This window comes from Syngnathus acus, chromosome 4 (assembly GCF_901709675.1).
Source record: "Syngnathus acus chromosome 4, fSynAcu1.2, whole genome shotgun sequence".
In the NCBI taxonomy this organism is placed as follows: domain Eukaryota; kingdom Metazoa; phylum Chordata; class Actinopteri; order Syngnathiformes; family Syngnathidae; genus Syngnathus; species Syngnathus acus.
This window is the reverse complement of record NC_051090.1, coordinates 2,791,204-2,808,749: the sequence shown is the minus strand read 5'-3', so window position 1 is coordinate 2,808,749 and position 17,546 is coordinate 2,791,204. Positions and strand designations below refer to the sequence as shown.

Genomic DNA, 17,546 nt, shown 5'->3' with positions numbered 1-17,546 from the left:
ATGAACATCAGCGCTAATCAGCCAGACAAAAATCAGACTGGAAGTACGTCTTTTTTTATATATTTTTTTATTTTATTATTTTAGCTTTTACTGCTTCCTTAGGGGATCCGATATGGGATTTGGACAAACATGCTAACTCAGATGCTAACAAACTGATATATGCTAATCTCATCGCTAGCAGTCAGTGTGGAATGTGTGTGTGTGTGTGTGTGTGTGTGTGTGTCCTATTTTTTTTTTTTAGAAGAGGGAACTACGCATTTTATTTGTTCCGCCCAGTCAACTTTTTTTCTTGAGGTCATGTTGGAGGCCTTGTCTTTGAGCATTAGTGTTTTGGTTCCACCACAATGATGTCTTTCCAGAAAGCTACAGGATTTATTAGTTCCACACAATCTGTTTTAGTTTTCACTCTTTATTTGGATTTCTCCATAAGAGTAAATTATTGACTTATAGACTATGACCCTGTGATTAGCAGTAGCAGACTGGGTGGAAATATGTCACGTTCATAACAATGCGGAGCGACTCATTTGGACCTCAGTGAGTCAACAGAGTAAATTCCTAAGCATCTTGACAACAGCCACACAATGTACAGCTAACGGGCGGAGAGAAGGACGGAGGACGGGATAAATGGTTGCGCAGGATGGAAACGCCACAAAACACTTGTGCTGACTCGGATGGAAAAAGACGCTAAATCACCGAGATTTGCGACGCCCTCTGCGTTTCCTGGGAAGAGTTGCGACGAGCGAGCCGCTCGACCGAACGACGGCCGGCTCTCAAGGCCTAGACAATAATAACGTCTCAATCACGTGGCGGCGGGGCTAAAGTACGTATCTGTGGTGTCAGTCTTAATTGTTTTCCGCCCAACGCCAAGTATCGGTGTCAGACACGCAGCCAGTCTAAAAAGGGTCTGTCATTAACCTTGAGCGGCCTTATTAGGTTAGCGCCTAAAGACAGAAAAAAGTCAATTACTAAAACTTAGAGCACAAGGAGGAAAAAAAAAAGAGACAAGCTAGACCTTTGCTACTCCTCCAGACGTCTGCTGAACCAGGGCAATCTCTTCAACTCTTGACGGCTGCTGCATTTCTTTATTATTCTTTCACAGTCGGCCAAAATTGTGTGTATATGTGTCATGAATTCTCTGTCTGTTCCTAGACCCTCGGTCCATCTTCAGTGTCCACCCCCAGTGCCCCGGTGACAGGCTACAAGCGAATGGTCATCCCCAATCAGCCACCTCTGACCGCCACCAAGAAGTCCACGCCCAAAGCCCAGCACCCGGGCAGTGGCTTCTCCACGTTGCCGGCGAAGCTCCAGCCCGTGGCGGCCTCCTACGCCACCGCCTCCACGCCCAGCCAGCCCACCTTCAACGTCCAGGTGCGGGCAGCCCAGCCCAGCCCTCAGCACCCTACCAGCGGCGGGCAGCACTTTGGCGGGGGCCAGCAGCCAGCGCGCAGCCCCACCCAGGTGCAATACACGCCGGCCCAGGCCAAAGGGCCCGACTTTGCCTACGGGCCGCCCCAGCCGGGCTTCTCCCCGGGCGGTTATCAGGATCAGCAGGCCTACAGGAGAACCGATCCTCAGCCCTACCAGGCGGCGGGCCCCAAGAAGACCTACATCACTGACGTGCCTCAGAGCCTGGACCTGTACACTTCTGGGCCAGCCGTTCCACCCAAGGTAAGAACAGTCCCAGAGTTGATTCTTCGTTTTGTTCCGTCATGTGGTCGCTCTACCATGTCGTATGTGTGTCGGTACGCATTTTCTGTGTTCACGCGTATACAATATTTACTTGAGCGGTAATGCGACAGGGGAGGTGCTTGATTGTGATGCACAGAATAAACTGTTGTCTTAACCTTTATGAATTTTTCAAAGACGGCGTCCGTTGGGGCGATGCGCTTCTGAATCCATTTGTTACCAGCCGCGGAGTTTTTTTTTTTTTTTTTTCTTTCTTTTTTTTTCATCTCCGCCTCCCTCACTGCGATTGGATATAGCGTTCGTGCAGAGATTAAAAGGTTTGTTTACACTTTATTTAGTGTTAGGTAGAGATCTGTTTGTCTTTGGAGTAACAACACGTCCAAATGGAAAAGCTCTATTGAGCTTTTCAATTCAATTTGTTTGTAATAGACTCCGAATTATGCTGCAATGTGGCATTTATAAAGTCAAAAATTGATTAAAACTCAAAATACGTAATAGAAAATAATGGTGAAAAAATGAGTCAGGACGTTTTATTTTGTAAATCAAAAAAAGGCCATTTTGCTTGACTCGCAATTTATGATTAAAATGATGGAATACTATAGAATAAAAATGATTTGTCGTATTTTTAGAAAAGAAGAAAAAAAATCAATCCCTTTTCAGTTTAAAAATAAATTATTTATGAAAAAGGCGACTTCTTTTGCCGCATGCTGCCGGGTGCCAACAGAGCTTCTAATAGTGCCGTGCGTCTGTGTGCGGAGAATTTGCAAGTATAGCCGAATACCGTCGAGACAAACTTGTTGTAATGTGAACAACATCTCTGGAAAGTAAAAGGCCCTGGAGTTCTCCTTCGATTCAAGGATTTTTGTTCACGTACAAAGCGCCTCCGCCCGCCATCCTGCGGGAGGCGTTCATCAAGGACCGTACGTGTTTTACTAAACACAAATTAGACGTGCCAGCCTAATTATATTTGTTCAACAACAGGAAAATCTACATTTTTTACTTGAAAGCTCGCTCGCCCGACGTCCCAGCCAAAACCCAAAAGGTGATGTTGAGTAAGTTTGTTTGCCTTTGATGCCACATAAAAGGAAAGAAAAGAATTCATTAAATGCAATGAAAGCAAAATGAGCGCCTTGTATGTATATATTTAGAAATGACTCTCTAAGGTCTTACGGCTTTGCGATATTAGCTTACTTCGTTGTAGGAAGAATGATTGTAATATAATTGCTGCCATGAAGTCTTCCCGTTAATGGCCGGCCGCCATTTTCAATGGCCCTCATCTTTTTCATCTTCCCCTTGAATTTCACTCCTTTCTTTGACTCGTTGACAACTTGTCTCAGATCCGATAATTAAAAATTGCAGCGTTATGAAAACATTTGCTCCCTAAGCATGTCGTGACTTGCGGGTAACCTTGGCGGTATGAATTGAACGCCATTTTAAATTTTAAGCCACATCCATTAGCTTGATTGATTGACGGGATAGCGAGATGCTTTTGATGGATGCCTTCATTACAGGATCACGCCGCGATTATTCATGAAAGGTTATGATGAGTTCACTACCAACTCATGTGACCTAAGTCATTTTATTTTCTTCATCACCGCGTGACAAATAGATGACCAATTTCCACGAATCTCCCCTACCGCCACTCGCCAAAATGGGAACGCTAAGCGGGTTGACAACTCGTGTTCTTGCCGGCTGAGCTTGAGTGACGGCAGAGTTTTTACAGCAGCGGATTATTATTTCAAAATCCCAACCGGCGGCTAATGTCCGCCGCAAGGTCGCCCATGTTAGAACTACACTGTGTGGAAAATTTCATGAAGATTTTTGGGTGATTTTTCAAAATCACTATTCTCTTTTACCATCATGCAGATGCAGTGGCCTACACGGGAAGTAAAGAGTTGAGTCGCTCAGTGGTCAGCCGGCGTAGATCAGTTTGTCACACACTTGTAAATAAGCGAGCGCGCTCCGAGACAAACGGCGGCGCCGCTAAATAACGACCTCAATCGATAGCTGTTGTCGGGAAAGCAGCTTGGTGGAAAATGCCTATTGCTCTCTTCTTCAAACCTGCACGGTTGATACAATGGCACCAACGCATGCTGCTATCTTTTTGTGTATGTTACTTTTCTCAAGTACTGTAGAAACAGCGCCCCCTGCTGGCTCGGTTTGAATCACATGCTTGTGCTTTTAAAGGGATAGTTAACTCATTTAGCAATTTCAACAGTAAAACGTGCATATTTTGTCTGAAATTAATTTGATAGTTATTGCATTTTTTTTTTTAAACAATTATTCAATCACAACGTTTGGTCATGTGACGTTCAAAAGCGACTCTACAATACTAGAAAGGTGCAGGAATCTCCCAAATGCCCACTTAAAATCCTAAAAAAAAATCCCAAATTATATTAATTGTATACGTTAGTACAAAATTTTAATCTCATTAACGCTGCACGCTAAAGACACGTCAACTGAGTTCACCTCTGTCCCAACCGTCAGTTGTGGTTATGTTCTTTGCCTTTTTAATTCTCTTTTTCCCCCTCCCCTCCAGATTGCTGGTGGCGGCCCCTCTCTGCACTCAACAGATTTTCAAATATCTGTTTGCAGGCGCATGTGTCACTTCCAAACACATGACCTACTTTTGTACTCACGCACAATCTTACAAACGTAAAAAGAAAAGGAAAGCCGTTCCCGCCCGCCCGCTCGCTCGCTGGCTCGCATACATTACACGTTGTCTCTTTGCGGGAATCCCGTCTGCACGGCAACATGAGTCCGTTATGGCTCGACTCTTAATTTTTAATTACGGTACACAGCTGCTCTACAGTTATATTTCTCTATTTTCTCCTCCCCCCTTCACCCTCCGCCCTCTCTGCACCCCTCAGCATTTAATTGGAGCTGAAAGAGAATGACCTATTTTGTTTGGAGAACATTTAGACTTATGTGCTCCTCCTCACGAGGCGGAAGGTGGCCTTGGGCTGCAAGGCTTCCTCTGGAACAATTTAAAGAAAAAAAAAAATCGTAATGCATCCTATTGGCAATCAGCAAAGAGTCAAACAGGATTATGAAAAGATGTGCGCATCCAAAAAGATTAACCAAGCAGCTGGCAGGAGAACATGACAAAGCAAATTTCCCTCGAAACAAACATGGATGAGCAACCGCATGTCGGCATCTACTGGACACAATCGTCATTCGAGATACCGTCGGCGCATAACCTCGAGAAACCAGATGCTCCGAGTAACTATGCTAGAACCGGCAAGAACCGAGGCGGAACAAATTAATCACTTAACTCCTCAGAATGTAAATATTGTCACACACGACATGCGGGAAAAAAAACCATGCAGGAATTTGTCAATAAATCATCAATTGCGCAATGGCAAGCAGGACACTGCTACGGTCGGTTGTCTCACGCTCCCCATCAAAGGCGTTTCGTGCAACTTGACAGATGTCGTCAGTCGCCAACTGACATTTGAGAGCCGTCGTCTCCGATGTCAGTCAAGCGGCGGCTTGCAAAAGGCACGACTTTGTCGCCCTGAAGAAAAACAAAACAAAAATGGCTTCATGTTGAAGAGCACACACAAACGGGGCCACGTTTCTTTCATTTGCTTTTGTTAGCAACCTGCTAAGCTAATGAAGCATTTTAGGCGATTTGCAAGTCGGCACATCATTTCATTTTTTTCACTGTCAGTGTAACAAGAAAAACAGAATTTTGACTTGTGTTAAATGAGACACATTTGACTTTATAATGTAATATATTACAGTAAGCTATTTGTGTAGAATCTCTCGTAAGAAGTCGATTTAGTGTCCTGCAGCTTCAACAACCTTTTCAGACTGACAATGGAATTATCGGAAGACGGAAGCAGAGAAGCTTACAGTATTATTAGCGGAGCGGCGATAAGAGGACAAAAAAATATAAGAGCAGGGCAAATGAGCGTCAGCGTTTGTTCGTTAGGATTCACAAGGGACGATAATGTTTTATTGGAGTGACTGTAAAAAAAAAAAAAAAAAATTCATTTGTTGTCGTGCGGTACCGCTAAACGGGTGATTACAATGGCTTAGGCGACTCGCTTTCACCCAAACAATGCGAGGATTGCTGGGATCAGTCGCGCGCACACACACACACTCGCACACTCGCACACATCCTTTCACTCACTTGTTGTGTTTGCGTGTGTGTGTATGTGTGTTTGACTAGAATTAAACAGTTGTGTTATGTACTTTGTATTATATGTGACAAGTTGACAAGCTATTTATTCTCACCACTAGGTGGCAGTACACTGTATATACCGTATAACAAAATATGAAATGCAAAAATGGTTTGATTTCACGAACAAATTGGTTGTTAGAAAGCTAAATCGCTAAATTGACATTTTGTTTCATTGTAATTCAAATAGTTCGAACCATGTATACCAGACAGATTGTTGATGCTAAACTGCAAATAGTTGAGTTTTCTTGATTGCGAATCTGTGAATCACGGCAACAGAGTTCCGATGATCTGGCATGCACGGAGTCTCATTGCGCACACAGGAGGAAAGAACGTCTGCTGCTTTTAAAGCGCAAACCTAAATGAAAGTTAGAGTCCCGAGGGGCCGAGGCAAACAAATGATTGCATAGAGACAGATGGAAGTTTAAAAAAAAAAAAGTCGATGATTTCTATTGTCGCCGGTGGAGGGGGAAAAAAAAAAATCTCGGCAGGAAGCGCGGCGGCATCACAAAAGCGTGCGGCAGCAAAGCAATTTCTTTTATATTCAAGTGAAAAAGTCTGGGGTGCCATCACAAAAGAGAAGCCTAACAAGGCGCTTTAAACTCTGCCACCGCATCGCTGCGGGCTGTCAAACGAGCAGATCAGGTATATAAAGCCAGCTTCTAGTCAAAAAGTCTGTTTGGGGTAATCGCTGCCTTTTTTCCACCGCACGTTTGATGCGCAGCTCAGATTAACTGCATCAAATTTGACTGCGACTTTAAAAACCCAAAAACTAAAGGCATTAATGGCTCTTGACATCTACTTCCTTTGAGGTTGTCGACGTACTCTGTTTAACCTTCGGATTTGTGTATCCTTTAGAAAATGCTGCCTTTCGCCTCTTACGAATGCTGATCTTGACCTATGATACCGCTGCGGCGATTAATCGAATAAATCAATTCCATCACCCCAAAAAAATAAAATGGCCGAAGCAAAATGACATTTTTCTAGTTACTTAAGTCACCCCACTCCATGTTGTGGAAAAATAGAAACAAAAAAATAGAAATAATTTGTAAAATTTCAAGTATATGATTACAAACAAAGCTATCGTCAACGTTGTTAGCGCTAAAACGCTAACAGCACTCTCCGAGGCGCTTGGCCGAATATCCACTAATCAAGAGGCCGAGCGTCTTTACACGTCGTCGTCGTTAGAAGAGCTAAAGACCTTCCGCTCGATCCGCATCGACTGGTCTCATCCGAGTTTGAAAGGCGTCAGAACCTTCCCGCCGCTCCCAAATGTCTCAATTAGGAGGAACAACTGAAAGGTCACGGCAGACGTCAGTCCGAAGTGCGTTATTGATAATCAAAGCCGGCGTAACGATCTGCGTGGCGAAGGTCAGAAATGCAAACGCCTCACAAAGGATGCCAAAATAAGCATGAGCTGGAATGTCAAACACCATTTTTTAATACTGTGTATGTATCTATGCGTTCTATTTCTAGGCTACATTCTATCGTGCAAGGTGGCGGTTGCCAAGATTCAGTGACAAGCAATGAATTTTCAAATTGAAGTTCAATTTGATTCTTTCTTGTCATTGCATTTATTGCTATCGTGCAAGGCGACAGCACGAGTTCAAGCAACGTGCAAGTACGTCCTTACGCAAATGAACAGCTCAAGAGAATTTTCCGTCTTTTGCGTGGTTTTATTATTATTTTTTTAGCTTTATGCAAGGTTGAATCAGGGTCGTCCTTTGTACGGCGCGCGGCAAGACGTGAGCGACCTCCTCGTAGCGCCCTGTCGGGGCCTGATCCAGGGTCAGCTCTCTCTCTCGCGGGGGGAAGACGCACTAACACCGGCATGAATGTAAATCGTACTCGCTGACTTTGACCTTCAGGCGGCGCTTCGTTAACGTGTTTGTACGTGAGTGCCGGAATTCAAACCTTTCGATCACGCTCGTTTACTCTCCCGCAAACAGCAGTCAGGTGGAAACGTCTTGACTCAGCACTTATGGTTTCAACTTCCTGTGTGTGTTTCTTTCAGAGCGGCGGCGGACCCCCTGCTGCCCACCCCGAGGACGAACTGGAGCGCCTGACCAAAAAGATGCTCTTTGACATGGACCACCCTCCGTCCGAGGAATACTTTGGTAAGTGTTTAGTCTCTTTTTGACATTGTGGATTATAAAGAGTCGTTTTTCTTTTGCTCTGTTGCGCGAGATTTATTTATTTTTTCCCTTCTGAGGTGTTTGATAATTAATTTAGCTCTCGCTTTCATAAATAAAAATATAACTGCCAGGATTAAACGTTAATACTCTTTCGGGGATTGAACGAGGATTCTCGGCATTTATACGTGGCTGATATTTTCCCGCCCTCTCTCCCCTCCGGAGCCTTTAATCCCCCTCGGGGGTGGTGGCGGGGCGGGTAGGCTGCTGTCGCCTCACGTGCCCATTAGATGGCTGGCGGTGGCGTGTAGGTGTATTATAATATTAGCGCTGCCGGAGACTTTGATTTAAACTGCCTCTGCTTAGACAGCCCATGTTGATGAAGACCTTAATTGCCTGCTTGGCTTAAGCACAGCAGAGAAATGACCCTCAAAGCCTCGTTGGCCTCAAATTTTATTTTTTTTTGGTGGCGTGCGGACATGCCAGTTGACGGACGGATGGGCCGCGTGTCAGCTGAGGTGGCCGGTGAAATGGTTTCCTTTGACAACATAAAAATGAATTATTATATCGCGAGAAGCTTTGCCCAAAACCTCAGGGGTTTTACATTTTGGTTAGAAGTCAAAAAGTACCAAAAACTGCATATTGATAACTGGTCATGATAGCCACTTCCACGCCGTTTCAAGCTTAATGAACCCCTGCAAACCGGGATCATGAAAAGATTAAGAAGGTGAGCGGGGCAACTCATTAGCAGAGTCGGTCGGCCGTCCGCTGAGAGACCCCCGCTAACAATCCCCCCCCTCCTTCAGACACGGTCACTACGGCAACCTTAAGATCCATCACTTAAGTCTGCTATGTTTTCCGGAGCCAGTCCCAGAGCGTGAGACTTTTGTAATTACAAAGAATGTAATAGCGCATAAGCCTGTGCGCACTTTGTTTTAAGAGTATGAAGGGGGAGGGGGCTGACAGGGGGGCTAGCGGTCGCCGAGACCCTGGGGTGAGTAATTAACGAGATTAATCAAAGTAGGCCCGTCATTTGGACCGAATGGTCGTCTTTGCCCAGCAAAGTTCCATCGCTCTTGAGTTCCGGGGTCTTTGATGAAGTTGAAACGGCGGCGTCTCATTGGTCCGCTGGGGCTTTGTTGAATTGAATTAATGTTAAAGGCTGTCGATGGAAAAAGTCCTGCTCACTATTCTGTATAACTGTACTCGAATCAACTCTGTAACAACTCTAAATTTGAGATGAATGCTTTTGGAAAATAATCTGTTTTGATCGTTATGACCCCCCCCCCCCCCCCCCCCTTCCTCGATAATGTGATTCCCATTTAAAATGCATTAATTTTCCAAGATCTTCTTCTCATTCAAAATAAATAAATATATCTCTTACAATAAACAATTTGTTTCGGTTTAGGCTAAAATTAAGGCAAACGAACAGTGAATTAACATAACCTAGCCTTGTAAAATTAGTTTAGCTGGTTAGCAACAAGGCCTCACGGTGTTTGCATTTTGGCTAACGGGTTAACAACATACTTAGCCCATAACTACTGGGAAATTGGCAAGTCGGTGTTTCACGAGCGTGATCAAGTACTCATCTTGATCAGGAAAAACCTAAAAATGAAAGCGCGTAGCAAAAAAAGTGAATATGCTAGCATCTTTGATTTAGAGTCTCAGATTAGATCGGCGTAATCTGAAGGAGCCTCTTGTACAAATGTCATCATTCGTCATGTCTAATCCACTTAGCCGCTGCGTAGGTGTACGTGCGTGTGCGCGTGTGTGTTGAAGTGTGTGTGTGTTTGTGCGCGCCATGCAGGCAAATCTAATTGGAAGCAGCAGCGGCTGTACAAATTCCCCGGCATTTGTACTTATGTTGTTGTCGCTACAATGCTGTCAAGCAAAAACCAGGACAAAAAACTGAATAATTGAAAAAGGATGAGCGGCTCTGCATTATTTACAATTAGCGATGGTGGTGTTTTATTTCCTTTGCTTTGTGTTTGCTTTTAATGCGGGAATTTCTCTTTCTTTTATCTGACTGTGCGAGATTTTTTTAATCATGTTGAGTTAGTTGGTTGGCAGTTTTTGTTTTTCCATGGACCAGGTGAGGTGAGCTTTTTTTTTAAAAAAAATTAGTATCGTGGAATACAAGCGTGGGAAAAAGCGGGAAACCTATTGCCGTTTTTCCGGGATATGTCAGGCGTCATAATTCATGAGACACATCGCATGAAATGTTGATGAGGAATCTTGGAAGACTTCGGACGCGGGATCAGCAGAGGTAATTGGGTCAGGCGCAAGTTTTGCTTTTTATTTTTTTGGCGCCGGTATTAATAGAGGCCTTCTTTAGACAGCGGCTCATCTGACGCCCTCAGCAGCCTGTCGGGAGTTTGCTTTTAGGTGCTGCCTGGCTTGTCACAACGACGAGACATTTCACTAAAATCAAATATCACAAACCCGAAATGCAGACGAATATAGACACAAGTTGCTGTCAAATGCTTTTTTTTTTTTTTTTTTTTTTTTTTTTTTCCCCAACCCCCCCACCTTTAATCTGCTTACAGGCCCTCTAGTTGTTTCCTCTTTTTATTCCTATTTAAGGATTTCCTCAATCACAGCATTGCCTCTTTGTCATGCTGTGCGAACATGCGTGTGTGTGTGCGCACATTATTATGATGCGGCTGGAAGGAGGTCACCCAGCAGCCGGGGGCACCGGGGGCCATCAGTCTGGTGACATGGCAGCTCTCCTCTTAAACCTGGCATCAGTGTCCGACCACCTACACTGGATTAGCATGCAGTGAGAGTATGTGTGTGTGTGCTTGTGTGTGCGTGTGGCTGCCAAAAGGCCAAACGAAAGCACACAATGGCCCCGCATGGTCTATTGGTATGCTGTTCAAACCAGGAAGTAGTCCCCTCCCAAATTTCAAAAGCCCGATTGACAACTCCAAATCGCCCACTGTGATGATATATTTTGCTTTGTCCTGGGACAGAAATGTCTCCGCCCACTTTTCCATCCGCCGCATCAGCTCTGCTTTCTAGTTTCTGCGTCGCCGTGTGCCAGCGCTTCTTGTCCTCTCTTGCCTTCCCTTTTCTCGGCGACCCGAGCCTGCGCTTCTTCCTTTCCTTCTGCCCCCCACTCGCTCTCTCACTGTCTTTCTTGCAGCGGTTCATGCGAGGTGACCGCCCCCACTCCCCCCTCCCTGTCGTTTTCCCCCCGCCCCCCCCCCGGGCCGAGGCGCTCGCCGGCGCTCCTGCCTCGTTGAGACAGCTTCAGTCAGGCTTGCAAGATCAGCTGGCGTGCGAGCGCACGCCAGGCTGCCGGGCGCTCACGTTGTTGCTAGATTTCATTTGTGAGCGAGTGTTTGACCTCGGGAGTGTGCCGACATCTGCATGCTCACGCACGCAAGCACACACAGGGAGAACCAAACAGCTGCTAAACACACACACACACACATGCTACACACACAGACACACACAAAATCACCTGTTCCCTGCCTCGACTCCACGCCGACCTGCTCCTCAAACGTGTAAGCTACACTCGGCTCCCGACCGCTAATGTCGAGTGGCACGGGTCGGGGCTGCTGTTTGCTGACACTGGCAATGAGATTAAAGGCGGGCTTACGGAGAGCGCAGAGAGGCGGCCGGCCATGATGGGCTGTGACAGGCTGCGCCGCTTTGGGGCGAGCCGAGGCTAAAAGCTAAAGCCGCCTTGCACGTGAATGTGATGCGTTGTTTTAATGATGGACCAAAAGTTAATTCATATCTTAGTCAAAATTGTTCGTTTCGGTAGCCCTGATGTCGTAATTGCTCCATTTGTAGTCATATTCCGCTTTTGTTAGTTTGGCTGCAGACGTCGGCGCGGCCTCGCAACGGTTGCGCCAGCGAGAACGTCGTTCTTCATTTTCACACAAGTGGCGGGAAATAAAGTTTTCCCTCTCCCACAAGAAAAAGTTGCGTGCGTGCGAACGCTCTCGCCTTTTTTTTTTTTTTCTCCCTTTACACGCCGCGTCTTTGATTTGCGAGGATGTAAGATCAAATTGAGGCGCGAGTGTGCGCTCCCTCACTGCCTTGATATCACCGTGTGCATTTGTGTGTGTGTGGTGGGGGGGAAACACACATACCAAAAAACAAAAGAAGACTTTCCTGCCACTCAACAGCCGTCCCCCCCCCAAAAAAAAGCGCCATCTCCTTGTCACTGCCGATACATTAGAAATCAATTATTAATGGCCCAGAATCAGGGTCTCTTTAATCTTTGCCTTTTATCCAATTAAATTGTCTTAGCATCGCCAGGCGGCTCGCGGGATACGTGCGGCAAAAAAAAAAGAAAAAAAAAAAGGATTTTCTCTTCTTCTTTTTCTTCTTTTTTGACTTTGGCACAGAAGAGACACTTCTGAGGCGGCAAGAATGAAAGCAAAGAGAGCGAGTCAAGTGTAAATGAAGCTCCCGCCCTCCCCGTCACACTTGCGTTGCTTGTACAGGAAACATTTGAAGTGGAGACATTAAGGCTTCCATTCTCTTCCGCTCGGGACAGCTCGGGCTTTCTTTCATGATTCCTTGATGCGCCCGCCGCCGATGGTTGGAAAGTGTTGGGGTCGGTCGCCGTCCGTCCGTCGGGGTAAATAATCACGGCACGTCTTGCGGTTTGCGAATTATTCATGTGAGACATATCTTTACGCGAAAGCCATTTGTTTCGCGATCATACAAAAAGTTCCCGCAAAAGTCTTACTCTGCCGGGAAGAAAAATGGGATTGTTCACTTTTGAAGGGAATTTTGTTTCTGAAGAATACTTCAATTTTCAGCAGAAAAAACAATGTCGCATTGACAAATGGAAAATCTCAATTTTGTGATTTATGCAGACAAAAACAGTAACAAGCAAAAAAAAATTCTTTTGTTGATCATTTTAAAGAATAAATCTTTGCCATTTATTAGCATGAGGATTTCCGCGAGGTTTCTGCTCGCTGTTTAAAAGCGAGAGCCCCGCGGGACACGTTTGGCATTCCCATCAGCTCACCGGAGATGGCCTGTGATCCCCAGCCGCTAACACACGCACACACACGCACACAATTCCGTCGACACCCACGTGCTCCCACGAGACGAGCCTTCTCTCCTTTGTTGAATTTGCCTCCCTTTCCACACAATCTGTACCGCTGGCACACTTGAGGCGCCGAGGCAACTCATGATTGCCGTGATCATTTGACCAAAATGCATGAAAACATGCCAGTCAATTTAAAACATCATGAACGTTTTTTTTCTTTCAATCAATGAAATGTAATTTTTGGCTTCTTTCATGAGCAATTTTCCACAGAAATTGTCAGTGTGGTGTGAAATGGTTTCAAAACAAAAAATAATTAACAAAATAATCCCATTTTTTTGTCGCAGCCGACGTTCCCAAAACTTTAGCATTAGCTCACTTTGGTAATCCCATCAGTGACTTCATTGAAATGAGAAGTTGCAACACATCGCTACCTGCCAAATATCAACATCAGATGGCGGCACAAACACTTGCGTGGCTTGCCAATCATCAGCCAAATCGTCCCAAAATGAAGAAGCGGAATTAATGTCGGAGATGGCATCGTTCGTCAGATGTGTCAAAAAAGAAACCATTCTCTGATATCTCTTTCAAGGCTATTATTGTCAGATAGCGCTAATGAAATTGACAGTGGCCTTAATTGGGCGCACAGATAAGTGCCATTGAGTGGAGGACATCTTAAAGCCAATTAAAGATATCGCCCACGCAATTAAAGATATCCAAATGCCACACCAGCGCGCAATCGGGCTATTTTGCCCGCAATCGTATCTCGTAACTCGTGACCCCTTTAAAAAGTTTGTTTTATCGCGCCCACACTTTTATTCTCTTTTGTCGCTTGGCTTTGTGGGATTATGTCGAAGCCGCGCACACGCCCAAAGTCGACTTTGTTCCAAGACTGGAAGTCGAGTCAAATGATGTGATGGCTTGGGCAATCGGAGCTGATCGGCAGTCCGTTTGTGTATGACTTTTTTTATTTATTTATTTATCTATTTGAAATTTGTATACACTTTTATTTCTCAAAATATATCTTTCTCTTCCTGTCAGACTTTTTCTCAAAATGTTTTTCAAAAACTCTTCCACAAAAAAAATCCCTTTTTTTTTAAATGCTCTGTAATTATTCTTAAAAAAAATGTAACAATAAAATGCTTCTAAAAAAGTTGAATGGAAAAAAGTGAAAGCCAATCATTATTCTCGATTTTTTTTTTTTTTACGACGACACTCCCCAACTCTGTAAACTGTGCGAGCGTGATGTTTACTGCCAATTTGCTTGTGACCTTGAATTCATCCCCTTTCCCCCAGGGCGCTGCGCCAGCTGTGGGGAGAACGTGGTGGGTGAGGGCACCGGCTGCACGGCCATGGATCAGGTCTTCCACGTGGACTGCTTCGTGTGCATGACCTGCAGCGGCAAGCTGCGCGGCAAACCCTTCTACGCCGTCGACAAGAAGGCCTACTGCGAGCCCTGCTATGTGGTGAGTTGATGTTTTAAATAGCCACACTGACCGCTGGCCCTTTAAAAAAAACATATATTATTTTATATTTTTTTATTTATTATTATGACATTATATGTATTACATTATTTTATATTTTTTTTATATATTATTATATTCTCTTATTATATGTCTTATTTCATTAAGAGCAGTTTTGGGTTATACCATTTTGAAACAATGTCCACGTGTTCAAATGAGTGGGGGGGAAGACAAAGTTGCAACAACTTGCCTAAATAATGATCTCAGTTTCTTTTGGACTCGATTTTTCTTTTTTTTCTTCTTCATGTTTTGATCAAGCCGATGCTATCTGCAAGTCGATGGCGGCGGCGCGCCGCTAAGCTTGCCGTTCCACCGCGCTTTGTGTATTTAATAAATGTCAAAAGCATTTTAATTAGCTTTGGTGAACTGATAAGGAGGAGAAGAAAGAAGAGTTTGAATTCTTCTGATGGCTTCCGGGGTGGAAATGTTTGATTTGGATTGTGCTGTCTCCTGCATCGACACTGATGCAATGTACAAGCGGCGGTGTGACGCGCCACTAATTACCGGAAGAAGTCGTCAGTCACTTTTAGTTCAAAGCACTTAGTTGCCGTAATACTTCAGGTGTTAGGGGTCTGAGGTTTGGGTGGGGGTTCAATACAAAACCAACGTGCCAAAGAAAATGCCAAACACTTGACCGTCTTATTTGCTTTTCATTGAAATGGGCGTGGCCGTTGAAGGTGTTTGACGCCCGGCCGCCTCTCTTAAATCTTCCCCCTTTTTGCGAGGCACTCACGCCGATTGTGCCCGTCTCGCCTGGAACTTCTCCAAGCGGGATAATTGAGCAACTTTTATTTATGCATTTCATCAGCATAAATGTTCTTCTGGCGCCGGATCAAAAAAAGCGCGGCGCGGAAAATCGGGAAATTCCTTAATGGACGTTGTTCCTCCTCCTTTTCTTCCCATCCCGCCGGCATCTCCCATGCGATTACGACAACGGTCGCTCCAAAAGTCCACCTTCCATTCATTTCTGATGTCGGCTTTTCCCGTCTGGGTTCACTTTGCATTGCTTCAGTTACAGAAACAAAAGTGTCGCGTCTCTAACGGTTCGGCGTATGAAAGAAACTTGATAAAAGCCACTGTATGAGGATATTATGCGGTGTCTCTGTGACAAATGACCTTGCCGTACTCGCACGCACACGCACGGTGTAGTAGTGTGTGTTTTGTGTAATGCTAATCCTGTCATCTTGTTGTAGTGCACTTCATCAACTTGTGACAACACATTGAGCTGCTTAAAGGCCTTGTCGCGCTCCTCAAATGGAGGCGCAATCCGCATTAGCCCCAATCCCGCAGATTAACACCGTTTAAACTCGATGCCGCCATTATTCAACGGTGAGACCTTTTATCCGCACTGTCGCACTTTTATCCATCCTAAAAAAAAGAAAATCCTCTTTCCCCCCCCCCCCCTCCCCGTTTTAAATATTATCGCAGTGGAATGTCCGTACTTTCTTTTAATCCCCTTTAAATACCTTCACAGACTGTCTGTGTCCTGCCGAGAAACTGCACAGTCAACTTCTCCCTCAAGCCATGTTGGTGATGTTCGTATTTATAGACCGAAAGGTGTTGACAAAATGAATAATTAAAAAAAAAAAAAGTCGCTCACTGTCAATAAACCCTTTCAAACAGAATCGGGACAGCCGTGCAGCCTAATTGTCTTTGGCAAGTGTGTTAACACGCCGCCATTTGCGATCCCATTCAAGCCGGCGCTGTCTAATTGCTGGGCTCCGTTGAGGAATTAACAGATTTAATTACGTGTGAAAGTACACAAGTCAATTTCGCCACAAACAGGACATGAATATTTGATGACTCGGCCCCACGGGAGCGTCTCGAGGCTCTCCGTTGCAGTCTCCGAACGCGCCGCCGAGTCCGCATGTGACGACCCGCATATCCGTCACGGGGGGCGGCGGTGACAGGTGTGTGTGTGGGCGGGAAAATTCAAGTCAAATTAAAATCACGCCACCGACGTCAAAGACGCGGCTATGATCCTCATATGCTGTCATGTCGGATTGCTTAAATGCTAATGTGCTAATACGTAGCAGTGATGCTAAGGAAGAGTGGGTGGGTGTAAGATATGTTACAGGACATAAAAATCATGGCGTACTGTCCAGTCACGTCATCTTTTGCCCGGAACCTTTCCGTAGAGGTACGCTAGCAATTATCTCAACACAATCCCAAACTGACAATTTTTGACGCCCGCCCCGGGCAACCTTCGGGCGCCGCGCAAACAAACTGCGACGACGACTTGAGGTGTGCGTAGGTGCGTCACACGGATGAAGGGTGATCCGCGTAATGGGAAGCTCGCTCTTGGTCTCAGCCATCTTGAAATGCGTTTCCCAAAAGATTGTGAAATTCTCAGTCTGAATGTTTGTGACGCTCCTTGACGGAATGTTCATCCGGGGTGTGAGCTGAGCTGAAGTTTCGACTTAGTTGACCCGGCCTGGCCTCTTGCTTGTTGGTAAGGTGCAGAATGACTGGCGGGTCCAAGAACGGCGTGGCACCGGGCCAGAGCCTCCCACCATTTTTTTTTGCGCTTCGACCTCCACTGGATTGCTTTATGTAGAGTTTAGTTTCTCTTAAAGGCGTATGCATCCGAGCCGGGTCACTCTCTGGCACTTTTGACAAACCTGTCCGGAGTGGTTTATCATGACAGCAGGCCTTCCGGTGTTAAAAGGTGTCAGGAGTGCAGCGATCTCACTCCACCTCAGATACCGCGGCCCGGTACTGCCTCTCCGCCTTAGCTCCCGCTCGGCAGCTGAAAGTGAAACCCGCGTCGCCGGCTCGGACTTTCCTTCGACGTGACGGGTCGTATGTCAGCCCCCCCCTCCCATCCTTCGCAGAACAAAAGGTGGCAGGAGCGGCGCCGTCCCGCTCCGGCCCGGCGCTGCCTCTCCGCCTTAAATCCCGCCGTGTGGCTAAAAGTGACCCCTCTGGACTTTAGGCAACGTCTCCTGCCGCGGTTGCCGAGAGAAAGTGACAAAGAGCCCGGCGGTAGTTGGCCGATGTCATGA

At 45.7% G+C, this 17,546-nt stretch overlaps 1 protein-coding gene across 1 annotated transcript in view; it reads left to right on the top strand.

Moving 5' to 3' along the window:
- Window positions 1-17,546, top strand: part of LOC119122293 (LIM domain containing preferred translocation partner in lipoma) — a 63,422-nt gene that overhangs the window by 39,431 nt on the left and 6,445 nt on the right. The window contains exons 8-10 of the mRNA XM_037250624.1: window positions 1,150-1,668; window positions 7,887-7,989; window positions 14,315-14,484. Of these exons, the coding sequence (XP_037106519.1) occupies window positions 1,150-1,668; window positions 7,887-7,989; window positions 14,315-14,484 (792 nt within the window). The remainder of the gene's footprint in view (window positions 1-1,149; window positions 1,669-7,886; window positions 7,990-14,314; window positions 14,485-17,546) is intronic.